Source organism: Aedes aegypti, chromosome 1 (genome assembly GCF_002204515.2).
Source record: "Aedes aegypti strain LVP_AGWG chromosome 1, AaegL5.0 Primary Assembly, whole genome shotgun sequence".
Lineage (NCBI taxonomy): Eukaryota > Metazoa > Arthropoda > Insecta > Diptera > Culicidae > Aedes > Aedes aegypti.
The window spans coordinates 255,612,124-255,624,958 of record NC_035107.1 but is presented as its reverse complement, the minus strand read 5'-3'; the positions used below and the strand labels follow the sequence as shown (position 1 = coordinate 255,624,958).

Genomic DNA, 12,835 nt, shown 5'->3' with positions numbered 1-12,835 from the left:
TGGCAATTACCTCCAGGAATTTCTCTCGGGAAACGCGCCAGGGATTTCTCCGGAGATTTATTCAATCAATTCCTCCTTGGATTTCCTTCAGCCCATAAATTCATTAAGAAATTCTTTCGGGTTTTTTTTCAGAGATTTTATCCGAAGATTTCCTCTAGGAATTTCTATGGAGAGTTGAACCAAGAATTTCTCCGAAAATTCACTCCAGGCATTTCTTCAGAACACTAAGCTGAGAAGCAGGCTATTTTCCAAAATGGACGTAATTCTAAGAAGAAAAATGTGAAAATCTGGAGATTTTTCCTAGCATTTTGTCCAGGAATTTCTCTGGGGATTTTATTAGGAAATTATTCTGGGCATTTCCGGAAATTTCTTTGAGGATTTTTGCAACGTATTTATCCGGAGATTTCCTCCAAGAATTTGTCAGGGGATTTATTCCAGGGATTTCTCCGGGATTTTTTGTGAGAATATCCTCCGGGAATTTCAAGTATTCTCCTGAGGTATCCTCCAAGAACTCCTCCGGGGATATTCTCCCGGAATTGCTCAGGGGATTTCCTCCAAAAATTGATCATTGGATTTCCTCCAAAAATTGCTCTGTGGATTTCCTCCGGAATTTTCTCCATAATTCCTTCAGGAATTTCATCGGAGCTTCTATAAAAAATATTCCGCAGTTCCTTCAGCAATTGTTTTGCATTTCCTGCATGAACTTCTTATGGAGGTTCTCACCAGAGTTACTCATGGACTTTCTTCATAGTTCATCCGGGAGTTTCTTCAGATTTTTCAGGAAATTCTTTTGGAACTTCACCGGAATTTTTTGTTTTCGGATTTCCTCTATGGTGTCTCTAGATTTTTCTTTTCGGAATTTCTCCAGGAATTCTTCAGAGTTTCTTTAGTAATTCTTTTGAAATCCTCTGGAGTTCAACTAGGAATTTTGCAGGTGTTACTTCTATAAAACTCTATACATTCCCTCCGGGTAATCCTCCAGAGTTCCTAAGAAAATTTCTCGAGAGTTTCTTAGAAAATTCCTCTCGACGTCCAACGGTGATTTCTCCAGAGTTCCTCGTGGAATTCCTCCTGGATTTTTTCAAGTTTTTCCGGAAATTCCTCTGGATTTCGTTCATTAATTCCTTGGAACTTCCTCCGGATTTTGAATGAAAACTCTTCCAGAAACTTCTTTGGAATTCCTCCAGCGATTCTTCTGGATTTCATACGCCAATTCCAGGAAAGTTTCTACGGAGCTCCACTGGGAATTCCTTTGTATCTTGTATTTAGTTTCTGCAGGAATTTTTACGGAGTTCCTCTAGAAACGCACCTGGAGTCCTCCAGAAACGCATCCGGAGTTTCTTCAGGAACGTATCCGGAGTTCCTCCAGGAACGTCTCCAAAGTTCCTCTAGGAATAGATTTAGAGTTTCTTTAGGATTTCGTATAGAGTTCCTTCGGGAATTCGTTCGTAAATTCTTTCAGAGTTCCTTCAATTTCTCCGAAGTTCCTCTGAAGCTCAACCGGGATTTTCCCAGCAAATTCTGGAAATGTCTGCGGAGCTCCACCTAGAATTACTTCGGAGCTCTGGCAGGAATTCCTTCGAAGTTTCGCCACGAATGGCTTCGAATTTCCTCTGGAAATTCCGTTGGAAATCATACTTCGGGGGTTCCTTAGGAATTACAGTGGAAATGGTTCAGGATTTTCTTCCGGAATTCCTCCGGAATTTTTCCCGAGGTCCTCTAGAATTCTTTCAAGAATCCCATTGGCAGCTCCACCAGGAATCCCGCCAAGTGTTCTTCCAGGAATCGGAGAGTTCTCTATGAATTGCGCCGGGAGTTTCTTTGAAAATTACTTCACAGACCCTTCAGGATTCCGTATAAACTGTATTCTGAGGACTCCATCTCAAAACTTCCAATAAACTTCAGTGTTCTACTGGTCCAATCTACTATTTGTTTGTTTTTGTTGAACACATTTGAAATGGATAAAAAATACAACAAGCTGTACATGCACGTGTGGTTTTAAGTAATTAAGGGCAACTTCACCGGTGGTCCATTTATTGGTCTAAATTTATTCCAAAAATGGAACTGTCAAAATTTATAAGACCTGTAAAAAAAGACCAAACTGCACGCGCATGCAACGGTGTTGTATTTTTTTGTATTCTTGATGGAACTTCCGATAAGGATTTTTGAGGAACTCCTGGGAACGGAATCCTCAGAAATTCTTGGAGGACCTCTTAGAGAAATTTATAGAGGAACTTCGAGATGGAGTCCTGAACGAAATCTCAGGAGGTATTCCTACTGGAGTTCCCTTGATGAATTCCTGGAGATAATGCTCGGAGATATTTTTGGAGTAATCCTTGAAATTCCCGGAGGGAATCCCTGGAGGAAATGCCAGATGGAATTTCTAAATGAAATTCTCGGAGGATTTCCTGGACGAAATCCTTGAAAGAATTGCTGTTGGACATCTCCTGAGGAATTCCTGGAGAAAATCCCCGGAGAGGTTCTTGGGGATATATCCAGAAAAAAACCTTGAAATGCTTAAGGATTTCCCCAGAGAAATTCCACGCTAAGATTCCCGGATGCTTATGGATCGAGAAATCGTTGCAATCTCCGGAGAAATTCCTGGAGGAAACTCCGGATAAATTCTCTGAAAACATCCCTAAAGGAATTTCTGGAGAGAATTCCCAGAAGAATTTTTCAATGAAATCCCTGGAGGAAATCCTGGAGTAAGTTCCCGAAAGAATTTCTGGATTCCCCATAGGAATTCTTTGAGAGAATCCCCGATGATTTTCTGGAAAAATCGTTGAAGAAAATCCCCAAAATAATCAAATGATACATGAATGTTGCTAGTATCCAATCTACGAAGTATACCGTAACTACGCTAATGCTAGCTTAATCCTTGTAGGAAATCTCCAAAGGAATTCCTGGAGGAAATCTCTGGAGAAGTTCTTGGGGGAAAATCCCGGAGAAATTCATGGAAAAAACCCTTGAAGGAAATCTTTGGCGAAATCCTTGGAGAAAATGCTATTGAAAATTCACGGAGGAGTTCTAGCGGGATAACTCCGAAGGAATCCCTGAAGGAGATCTCCTGAGGAAGTCTCTGGAGGAAATTCTCTGAGGAATTCCTTTAAAAAATGTCCAGAGGAATTGCTGGAGAAAATCTCCGGAGAAATTCCAGGTGAAAATGCTCAGAGAAATACATGAAGAAAATCTCTGAAGAAAGTTTTGGAAATGATTCTCAAAGAAATTAATTAATGAATTGCTGGGTCCCCTGAAGAACTCCTGGAGAAAATCCTTTGAGGAGTTTTTGAAGGAAATACTCAGAGGAAATCCTGCAAAAAAAACAGAGGAATTTCTGGAGAACATCAACGGAGAAATTTCGGATGCAAATCTCCGGAGAAATTCTCTTTAAAAATTCCCTGAGAAATTCCTGTATGAAATCCCCGGAGGCAACCAAGGAGGAATTCCTGGTGGAAATCTTTGGAGGAATTTCTGGAGGTAATCCTGTTAGACACTTTGGAAGAATTCCTGAAAAACTCCTGGAGATTTATGTTGAGGAATCCTCAGATACATCAATAAGAAATTCGTGGTGGAACCCATGTACGAATTCCTGCAGCAATCTCTGAAGGATTCCTCGGAAAAATGAGCGGATGGTTCCTGGAAGTATTTCTGTATGAATTCCTGGAGGATTTGCCAGAGAAATTGCTCGAAGAAGAATAAAAATTGTGTAAAAAAAACTGTTTTTACTCAAATGAGTAGGAACTAGAGACGGTGGTTGTTTCAGTGAGAAAAATCCGAACTGGTAAACAAACATGTGTCAAACCAGTTTTGGAACAGCTAAAATCTTTGTTCAAATCCAACCAAAAATGGACCAGGCAGTAAGCCTGTTCCAAGAAAATAGTTCAGAAAACTAGTATAAAATAAAATTGGAACATTATTTGCAAATCCGGTGCAAGCTCAAATTTTTAACATGATTCAAAAATTTGGAACCATCCGATGATTTGGACCACTGGTGAAGTTGCCTTAAGCCCTCTCTTACAAGCGGTGTATGGGGCGTTTAACGGATTTTCAGTGCCAACAGGCTTTATATAACATTTTCAAGTGCTTGTCGGGCACTGAAACAAGCTGTATATAATGTAAGATGTGTATATAAGGGTATATGTTGCTAAGCAAGATCATTCATATAGCATCGGTGGATCAGATGAAAAACGTGCCCGAAATCATTTACTACAAGTCTGGAGAACATCAGTTCAAGCCTAGGGAACTCAACAAAAAACATAACTTGTATAGGATATATTGAGAAAAGGGCAGAAGATAAACAAAGTTTTTTTTGTATCTATTTCGCAGCCAACATGTTATAAAGTTTTGACATCTCTCGATCCAGAGACTCGGTACGAGAGGCAGTAGTTGGCTGCACATCAGCCAAATAATACACCTAAAGTGGTTGTTAAGCAACCGTTAAGGTGAAGGTTCATTAAGCACGTAAACATGATGTTGCCACCCACTCGAGCCACCCGCTAAACCACCCTCTCGAGCCACCCATCACGGCGGAGCACAATGTTATGTGCGTCGGCCAAAAACAAATCATCATGTTCCATGTATACCTCCACCTACAGAAGTATGTAGACAGTATTACTTGCACACGTTTCAAACAAATGTATTATTGTCGATATGGATTCATCAACAACTTCATAAAAACTCAAAATCACAATTTATTTCGTTTGGTATTGAAAACATGTTTTTTGACCAAAATTATAAGCATTTTTCACGCCATGCGTGTGTTGTTTACTATTTTTGGCTGTTTTCTCCTCTCTTCTCTCGCTTCTCACGAACGGACAAAGTTGCCATCAGTATGCATTTGCATTCTACAGTCAATTGTACTGTATAATAGCTAATATTCATTTTTGCTGTTACATTGCGTCGTACATTGTTTTTCTTATGTTTAAAAATGTTTTGCAACGCTTGTAACATTGTACACCTTCTGAGTGTTATGAAATTGTAAAATACGTGGTTGTAGCAAGTGTATGAATATCCAAACAATTTTAATTCCAAACATAAAAACTGACATCACTTCCAATCAGTGAGAGCTGCATCCGATTCATAAACAATGTTGGCCCAGTGAATTCGTATTCCGGTGTTATTTTTCGAGCACAAATCGGTGAACATAAGTGTTTTATTGCTCCCAGGAGTACGGCGCGAGAAAACATAAAGTGTTACAAGTATCGCATCAGATTTTTGAATTGTCACGGTGAGTAGAAATACGATGAAAAGTGAATTTTAGAACGGGCACCGAAAAGCCTTCAAACAACAACACGGAGCGTGAAGAAGAAGTGATATTTAACAACACAAATCACAGCAATAACTACTTGTTTGCATTCAAATACAGGTAATTTGTGAAAAACACATTATGCAATGCTTTCAGTTAAGAAACCACCGCTCTACAATAAGGTTAGTAACTTCAAATAATCATTTTTGTGATCGCTCTTTAAAACACTGTGAGAAGCGTGGGAGGAGGGAGTGCAAAGTGAAGGGGAAGTAAGGTGCCATATTAGAAGCCATTTTGGTACCCAATGAGATATGTCCTTAATCACGATATCACGATATACTTCCTTTTAGCTCTATTAGCTGTTCCTGCTTATTGCATCGCAGTTACCAACTACCCAGACAACCAGAAGTCGCATAAGCATTAACGTAATAAGTCGTTTATAAGTCCAAATAGCATCACACCCGCACAACACAGTGAATGAAATCGTTTGATTGTAAATGTTCGCGAACTTGTTGCTATTTTTCTTCTAGTATGTTCTCCCGAGCAGGCGGGTGCGAACTTACTGACACCAAGCCTGTTCTCGAGTCTGTCATGTTTATTTTGCGTTTGTTCACACTCGTGAGGTGCTTCGTGATGCGAACATTTCCACCACTGGTGGTAATCGCCATTACCAATTTAACACCATGTTCACGAGGTGAGTTATGTGCAGTGTTTGTTTTACCCCGATTTTATCAGCCTTCTTTTCGATCCAATTTTCTATCTCGTTTTCCGGATATTTGAATGCAGCTTGTACTAATTACGAAATTGGAAATCAGCCGAAGGTAACTGGAAAATATGACCATTTTAGGGTCCTATAGCAAGAATTTGCCTAATGTGTCCATTATGCCGCATAATCCCCCTAAGTTATTTATAAAAGAGTCATAGAGGGTTGTATAACCGAGAAATTTTTAAATTTATTTAATTTGTGAACGGTAAGTTGGTAATGGTTGTTATGTTCTGCAAATGAACAACTATGTCGATCAAACCAACAACTACTACTCACCGTTTTTTTAATAAATTAAAACTAACTTTAGTCTACGAACAACATTTATGTATAATGGAATCCGCTTTTTGTCGTTTTTTCCTCGAATTCTCAAACCATCAAAAGTTTAAAATTTGTCGTATAGCTTGTATACTCTGTATCTGTTATAGGTGCACAAACTGGTGCTGAATTTCAGAGATTATGGGATGGGTGTGCGCTTACACGTGGTTTGATTAAGATAAATGAGACATCAGCGACAATCTGGTGTTATATTTTACACGGCTATGCCTGGTTGGCAAAGCTATCGTGGCGTGCCACTGGATTGTACGTTATGGTAGAATGTTTTCGTCGGGTTAATATTCTGAGGTGTGGCTGACAGCAGATGAAGATAAATATAACTAATTAAGCTTTTTTGATATGAAAAGGAACTGAATTACTATCAGCGAAATATTCAAGATTATTTTTTGCATAACATTTATCACTTAGGTGCAGTCAGAACTATGTCGAATATGATTTTAATTTTGTTTGTACAAGTCGAGTAAGCAGCAGTATTTATCCATTTGTCGAACGATCAAGTTGAGTACAGTGCCCATTTTGGCACAGTTCTTTTTAGCAGGCTTGATAATTCTCCTCAACATCATCAGAGTTCGGTGACATACTCTAGAGCAGCGTACTGCCAGTGTCTCTTTGCGAGGGAGCCAAAAAATGCTAAGCAGCGAGGCAACGAAAAATGAGCGAGGAAGATGCAGCACGAAAAAAAACCGAGTTAAATTCCATCAAAAAAGGGTGCTCTCACAACTCCCCGAGGACTGTCTGTTCGGGCGGCAGACTCGAGAGTTCGTTTGAAGTGTGAGTGATGGTGAGCATCGCAACGAGGGAGAGAGAGTGTCTGAAAAAATCCTCGCATTTTTCTGCACTCTAACTCGAATCGCTTGAGGATCTGTGTTGAAAATTTTGAGTTTTTTTTTCTCCTCAGAAAAACGGCAAAATCGCCTCCTCTTTGCATCGCAGAGGAGTTTGTATCAAGCCTGCTTATTAGTAATGATTCGATTTTGGTACTGCCCAATTTTAGCAACTTTATCGTTCAATTTTGAGAACATGAAATATTTTGGTAAGGTACCAAAATCAAACGAATACTATACTGTCATTTATTTGTAAATTAAATGTCTATTACATTTTGTTTTGATACGACAAACAAAATATGTTTCAAAATTGCGAAATACAACTTGTGTCTATATATTGGAACATAATTTTAGTAAATATTGATTTGTTGTTACTATTTAAGCTAAGATCATTTGAAGTATATTTTTATAGATCAGGTCCCATTAGTTCTGAAAATAGCCAGCTAATCAACACGGTTTGTGTAATAAGTATGTGCACGTCAATGATAAATAATTTATTCTGTTTCTGTTTGAGTCTAAAAAGCTCGATGGCAAAAAATCTACTCTAAAGCAAAGTAGTATTGATAAAAACTAGAGCTAAATCTATTAAATGCTATTTATATTCAATACGAACAACAATTGACAGTACTCACCTCGCGTTGTGACCCAACAAGATGATATTTCTGGAAAAATAGCGAAATATGATTTCATATAAGAAAATGTGATGTTCACTGTGTAGAAAGGAAGCCGTACGGGGGTGGGTGGGGGTATAGATAACAAGGACAGGGAAAGAACACACAACTTTTTTTATTGAGGGAATAGACTTCAAGGAAATTGACGGAAGGGTGTCTCAATACATCTCAGTAACCTAGCGTGTATGTGTCTGACTTGGGGGATGTGCCTCACAGCTTGCTACCATCTACAATCCTAGCGTTAAAATGAAACTGCGGTGATTCTCAGACCGTTATTATAAAAAAAAATCTTTATCGAATCTATGCTCACCAGTCGTTTTCTATGACTAAGCTGTATATCTTTGAGAAAAATCCTCACAGGACTCTAATCATAATCCTCACAGGATTCTCATCAGAATCTTCGAGTAGCCGGATAACGAGTCTCCGGATAATCCAGCTCAACCTGTATATTCCTTCTGGTATTAACGGTAAATAAAACACTATTAATAAAACTGATTTCCTTTGAACTTGTGGACTTATATTATCAAAAGGGCTTAACTTCAATACGGAACGTACGACTTTTTAAATTCTGCCCAGACATGCAGCTTAGCCATTGAAAATGATTGGTGAGGACAGATTTAATGGAGATTTTTTTTTCTGATAATAGGGCTCTGGGAAGCAACGTGAAAACACGACAGTGCCGTTGGATGGTGGGTCTTTTGCCGATATTAAAATTGAAATTTTCCATACATGGCTGAACCGAGTCGGGTTAGAATTGTTCATCAAAATTTCATGAGCTATTGTTATATATGAAACCCGGACCCTCCTCCCAAGTGGGTGATCCACCTTTTGAGGGAGAGAAAAAAAACCGAGACGATGATGACCTTGAGACAACGACGACACTTTTTGTCGGGCGGTGGTCCTTGGTAAAGGTGCTGGGCCTGAAAATTGACCGGAGTAGAAAGCGTGCGACTTTTACGCGTGAGCACGTTCGTTCCTCTACACTCAGGAAAATTAACTTGAGGAATTCATAGAACGGCATTATGAAAATTAATCATGGGTTTAAGGCGATGGAAAATGCTCTTTCTAACTATACGCCATAACTCAAGAGGCAAACACTTGTACTTGAATGAAACTTCATAGTAAACACCTTTTATTTGGTCGTAGTGTAGTTTCTCATTTTCAGAAGCTGTCAGAATTTTCTGAAGCGCATTATGAATTTCAATCTTATGCATTATGAAGAGCATAAGTTCCATATGGAAGCATAATAATTTTTCTCAATTTCTGTCATTTTATATGATTTGCTTTTTGATATTTCTATGTTTCTTTTTCTGAGTGCACTTGGGAGCTGGGAGTGTGCTGGCTCGTAAATTAGCTTGGTCACGAGCGACACAATATTGATTTTTCCGGCAAAAAAAAAAGTGGCTGGCAAAGTGAAATGTAAAATTTGTCCTTCAAGGTAATCGTGTGTCGGAAACACGGCCGCCGAAAACCAACTTGAAAGGCGAAATGTTAATAAAATGGATTAAAAAATAGTATGTCAGATCATCAATCAAAACTGAATGAAGTTTTATATGAATGGAATGATTTATGGTTCTATGGACCGATGCACGAGTTCACTAATTTGACGTTTGAGCGGTGCCGAATTCACTCGTTGCCATGGTCACGTAAATAACACGGCACCGCTCAAACGTCAAATAGTGAACTCGTGCATCGGTCCATAGTAAAGGATCGATGGGGGGAGTGGGTTGAAAATATGTCTTCTTAAAAAAAAACAGCGTTACAATGGTTCAGAGCTCATTTCTCAGCCATCAGGCGAAAATATTATAATTTTATTTCACCGCTGGAAACATTCAAGACCAGCCTTGCAGCGAAAAATATCGAACATAGTCGTAGCCAGGCAAATGGAGAATGAGGGGCTCCTATCTGAAATGTTTATCAAACCTTTAAACAAATATTTCAGTGCCGCTATGCAATCAATTTTCGATTTTGTTTCACAATTCGATACTTCTAGTACAGATCTTCAAATGAAAAAAAAAACTAAACATGGTCGTAGCGAGGAAAAACAGTAATAAGGGGCTTACATTGAAAAAATGCCGAACATCTTCAAAAATTCATAACTTTATAATGAGTAAACCGATTTTTTATTTTCTTTCACCATTTGAATGCCTATAGCTATGTCTTTCAGAGAAAAATAATATTACACATAGTCGTAGTAAGATATAAGGTTTTTAGGGGATATCCCCTATTTATCGGTCCCGTTTGCCAGTAGAGCGAAATTCATAGCTATGACAAGTAAATTTTTCTCAAAATCGGTGATTGTCGAAGTGAACTTGATGAATTTTAATAAATGTTTATCATGTTTGAAAACACTAAAAAATTATTTTACCTAAAAAACTACTTAAAACACTTTTTTAACCTGGAGTTCCAAATTCAAAGCAATGGCATGAGATTTTTTCGTTATTAGATTAATAACACAAATCAAGTGAAGATGTTTGAATAAGAAAAGAAGCTTCTGATTACACACAAAATTTATTTCACTTAAGAAACTGCTAAAAACTCAATTTCATGAGTATGTCTGCCTGTAAATCGAAATCAAAAGCTATGACAAGTAGTTTTTCCGACATGGACTTTCTTATAGAAGTTAAGTGAACATGTTTGAGAAGAAATATAAATTTCCTGATAACACTTCAAATTTATTTAGCCTAAGTAACTAGGAGAAACCCTATTTGCCTGTAAATATATATTCAAAGCGATAACTCGTAGTTTTTTAGAAATAAATTTACTTATATAAGTTAGGTTCACATGTTTGAGTAGAAATCGCCATTTCTGATTAAACTACCGAAAATTCAAGTTAACATGTTTGAGATGTAATAGAAATTTTTATTTATACTCAAATTTTATTTTACCTAAGAAACCTTCGTAAAACCTGTTAAATAACCATTTATGCCTGTGAAGATATATTTAAGGTGATGATATGTTGTTTTTTCCAGCATTAAATTGAGTGTAGAGGTTAAGTTAACGTATAAAATAGGAAATATAAATTTTTTATCATACTCAAAATTTATGAAAAACCCTGCTTCACGAGCCTTGCACTGTAAAGCACAATTCAAAGAGATGACATCTTTTTTCCGACATAAATTTCTTCACTGCAGATAACAAGTACGAAAAAATTACACTTAAAATGTATTTGACTTAAAACCAATAAAAATCCCAGTTTTTTAATCTTGACTTGAAAACAAAATCTAAAGCAATGTGTAGTTGTTTGACATTGATTTGAATGTAGAATCCAGGTTTACATGTTTGCATAGAAATGGTTTTTTTTAATAACACTTCATTTACTTCATTAACGCTTACAAAAAAAATATTCAAAGTGATTATATGTCATTTATCAACATCAAATTGATTGTAGAAGTAAAGTAGACATGTCTGAAAAGTTAAACAAATTTTTGTTACACTCAAAATTTATTTCACCTAAAACTGTGATAATTATATTTTTAAGTATTTTTTTTGTTTGATCAAAAATTTTCAAATATTAAAAGAACATATATAAGACATAACATGGTATTAAGCAATATATGGCAAAATGACTTATTGTTAGCATCTTGAATTTGGATTTACAGGCAAACAGTCTCAATAAATGAGGTTTTTCGTTATTTCTTAGATACTACAAATTTTAAGTGTTATTTAAAATTTCTATTTGTACTCATTTATGTCAACTTGACTTCTACATTCAATTAAATTATTATTATTATTATTATTATTATTATCTTTATTAAAGAAACTTACAGCTCAGATGGTGGCTGGGATCAATTAAATGTCGAACAACTATGTAATAAATGTTAAACAAAAATTTCCATTAATTCTCAAACATGTTTACTTCACTTTGTCAATCAATTTAATGTTGAAAAAAATAAATTATAATTTCTTTGAATATTTCATCGCAATCATAAATGTGCATTGGACTAAGTTTTATGTAGTTTTTTGGGTAAAATAAATATTGAGTTTTTCCAAAAAATTGTATGCCTTCTCAAACATGTTCACTGGACTTCTAAAATCAATTTTTCGTTAATCAAATAACATGACATCGATTTGAATTTTAATCTACAAGCATATATGTTTATTTAAAAGGTTGGTTGGTTGGTTTGACTTTATTAACGAGATTTTTAGCCCTGGGCTAGTTCATCTCGGGACCAACGGCTTTACTTCCCTTCCGAAGGAAGTCGTCACTATAACTTTTTACGTCATAAGTGACTATGTCGGGGATGGGATTCGATCCCAGGTCCTCGGCGTGAGAGGCGAGTGTTCTAACCACTACACCAGGTCCGTCCCCAATTATTATTTAAAAGGGTTTTACATAGTTTATTGGCTTAAATAAATTCTGAGTGTAATCTCTTTTTTACTCAAATATGTTAACGTAACTTCAATAAGCGAATTTATTCTAAAAATGCTAACTGCTGCTCTAACTTTGCATTTAGATTTACACTCAAACAAGCTCATGAAATAGGGTTTCTCATAGTTAGTTACTTAGGCCAATAAATTTTTAAGTGTTATCAGAAAATGTCTATTTCTTCTAAAATATGTTCTAAAAAACTATTTGTCACTGCTTTGGATTTCAATTTACAGGCAAACAGTTTAATGAAATTGGGTTTTTAGTAGTTTCTTAAGTAATATAAATTTTGAGTGTAATCAAAAATTAATATTTTCACTCAATAATGTGCCATAGCTATGAATTTCAATTTACAGGCAAACTGGACCAAGAAATAGGGAATACCCCTTAAAAACCTTATATCTTACTACGACTATCTGTATTTTTATTCTCTGGGAGAAACAACTATAGGCATTCAAATGGTGAAAGAAAATCGAAAATCGGTTTGCTCATTATAAAGTTATGATTTTTTGAAGTTTTTGGGCATTTTTTTAATGGGGGACCCTTATTCTTGTTTTCCTCGCTATCATGTTGAGTATTTTTCATTTGAAGATCTGCACTAGAAGTATCGAATTGTGAAACAAAATC

The 12,835-nt window shown here is 36.5% G+C and overlaps 1 protein-coding gene across 2 annotated transcripts in view; it reads right to left on the bottom strand.

Annotated features, from left to right (window-relative positions):
- LOC5576358 (putative thiamine transporter SLC35F3) overlaps positions 1–12,835 on the bottom strand; it is a 224,260-nt gene that overhangs the window by 3,281 nt on the left and 208,144 nt on the right. For both annotated transcript variants that reach the window (XM_021837605.1, XM_021837606.1), the window contains one exon: positions 7,801–7,830. In XM_021837605.1, the coding sequence (XP_021693297.1) occupies positions 7,801–7,830 (30 nt within the window). The remainder of the gene's footprint in view (positions 1–7,800; positions 7,831–12,835) is intronic.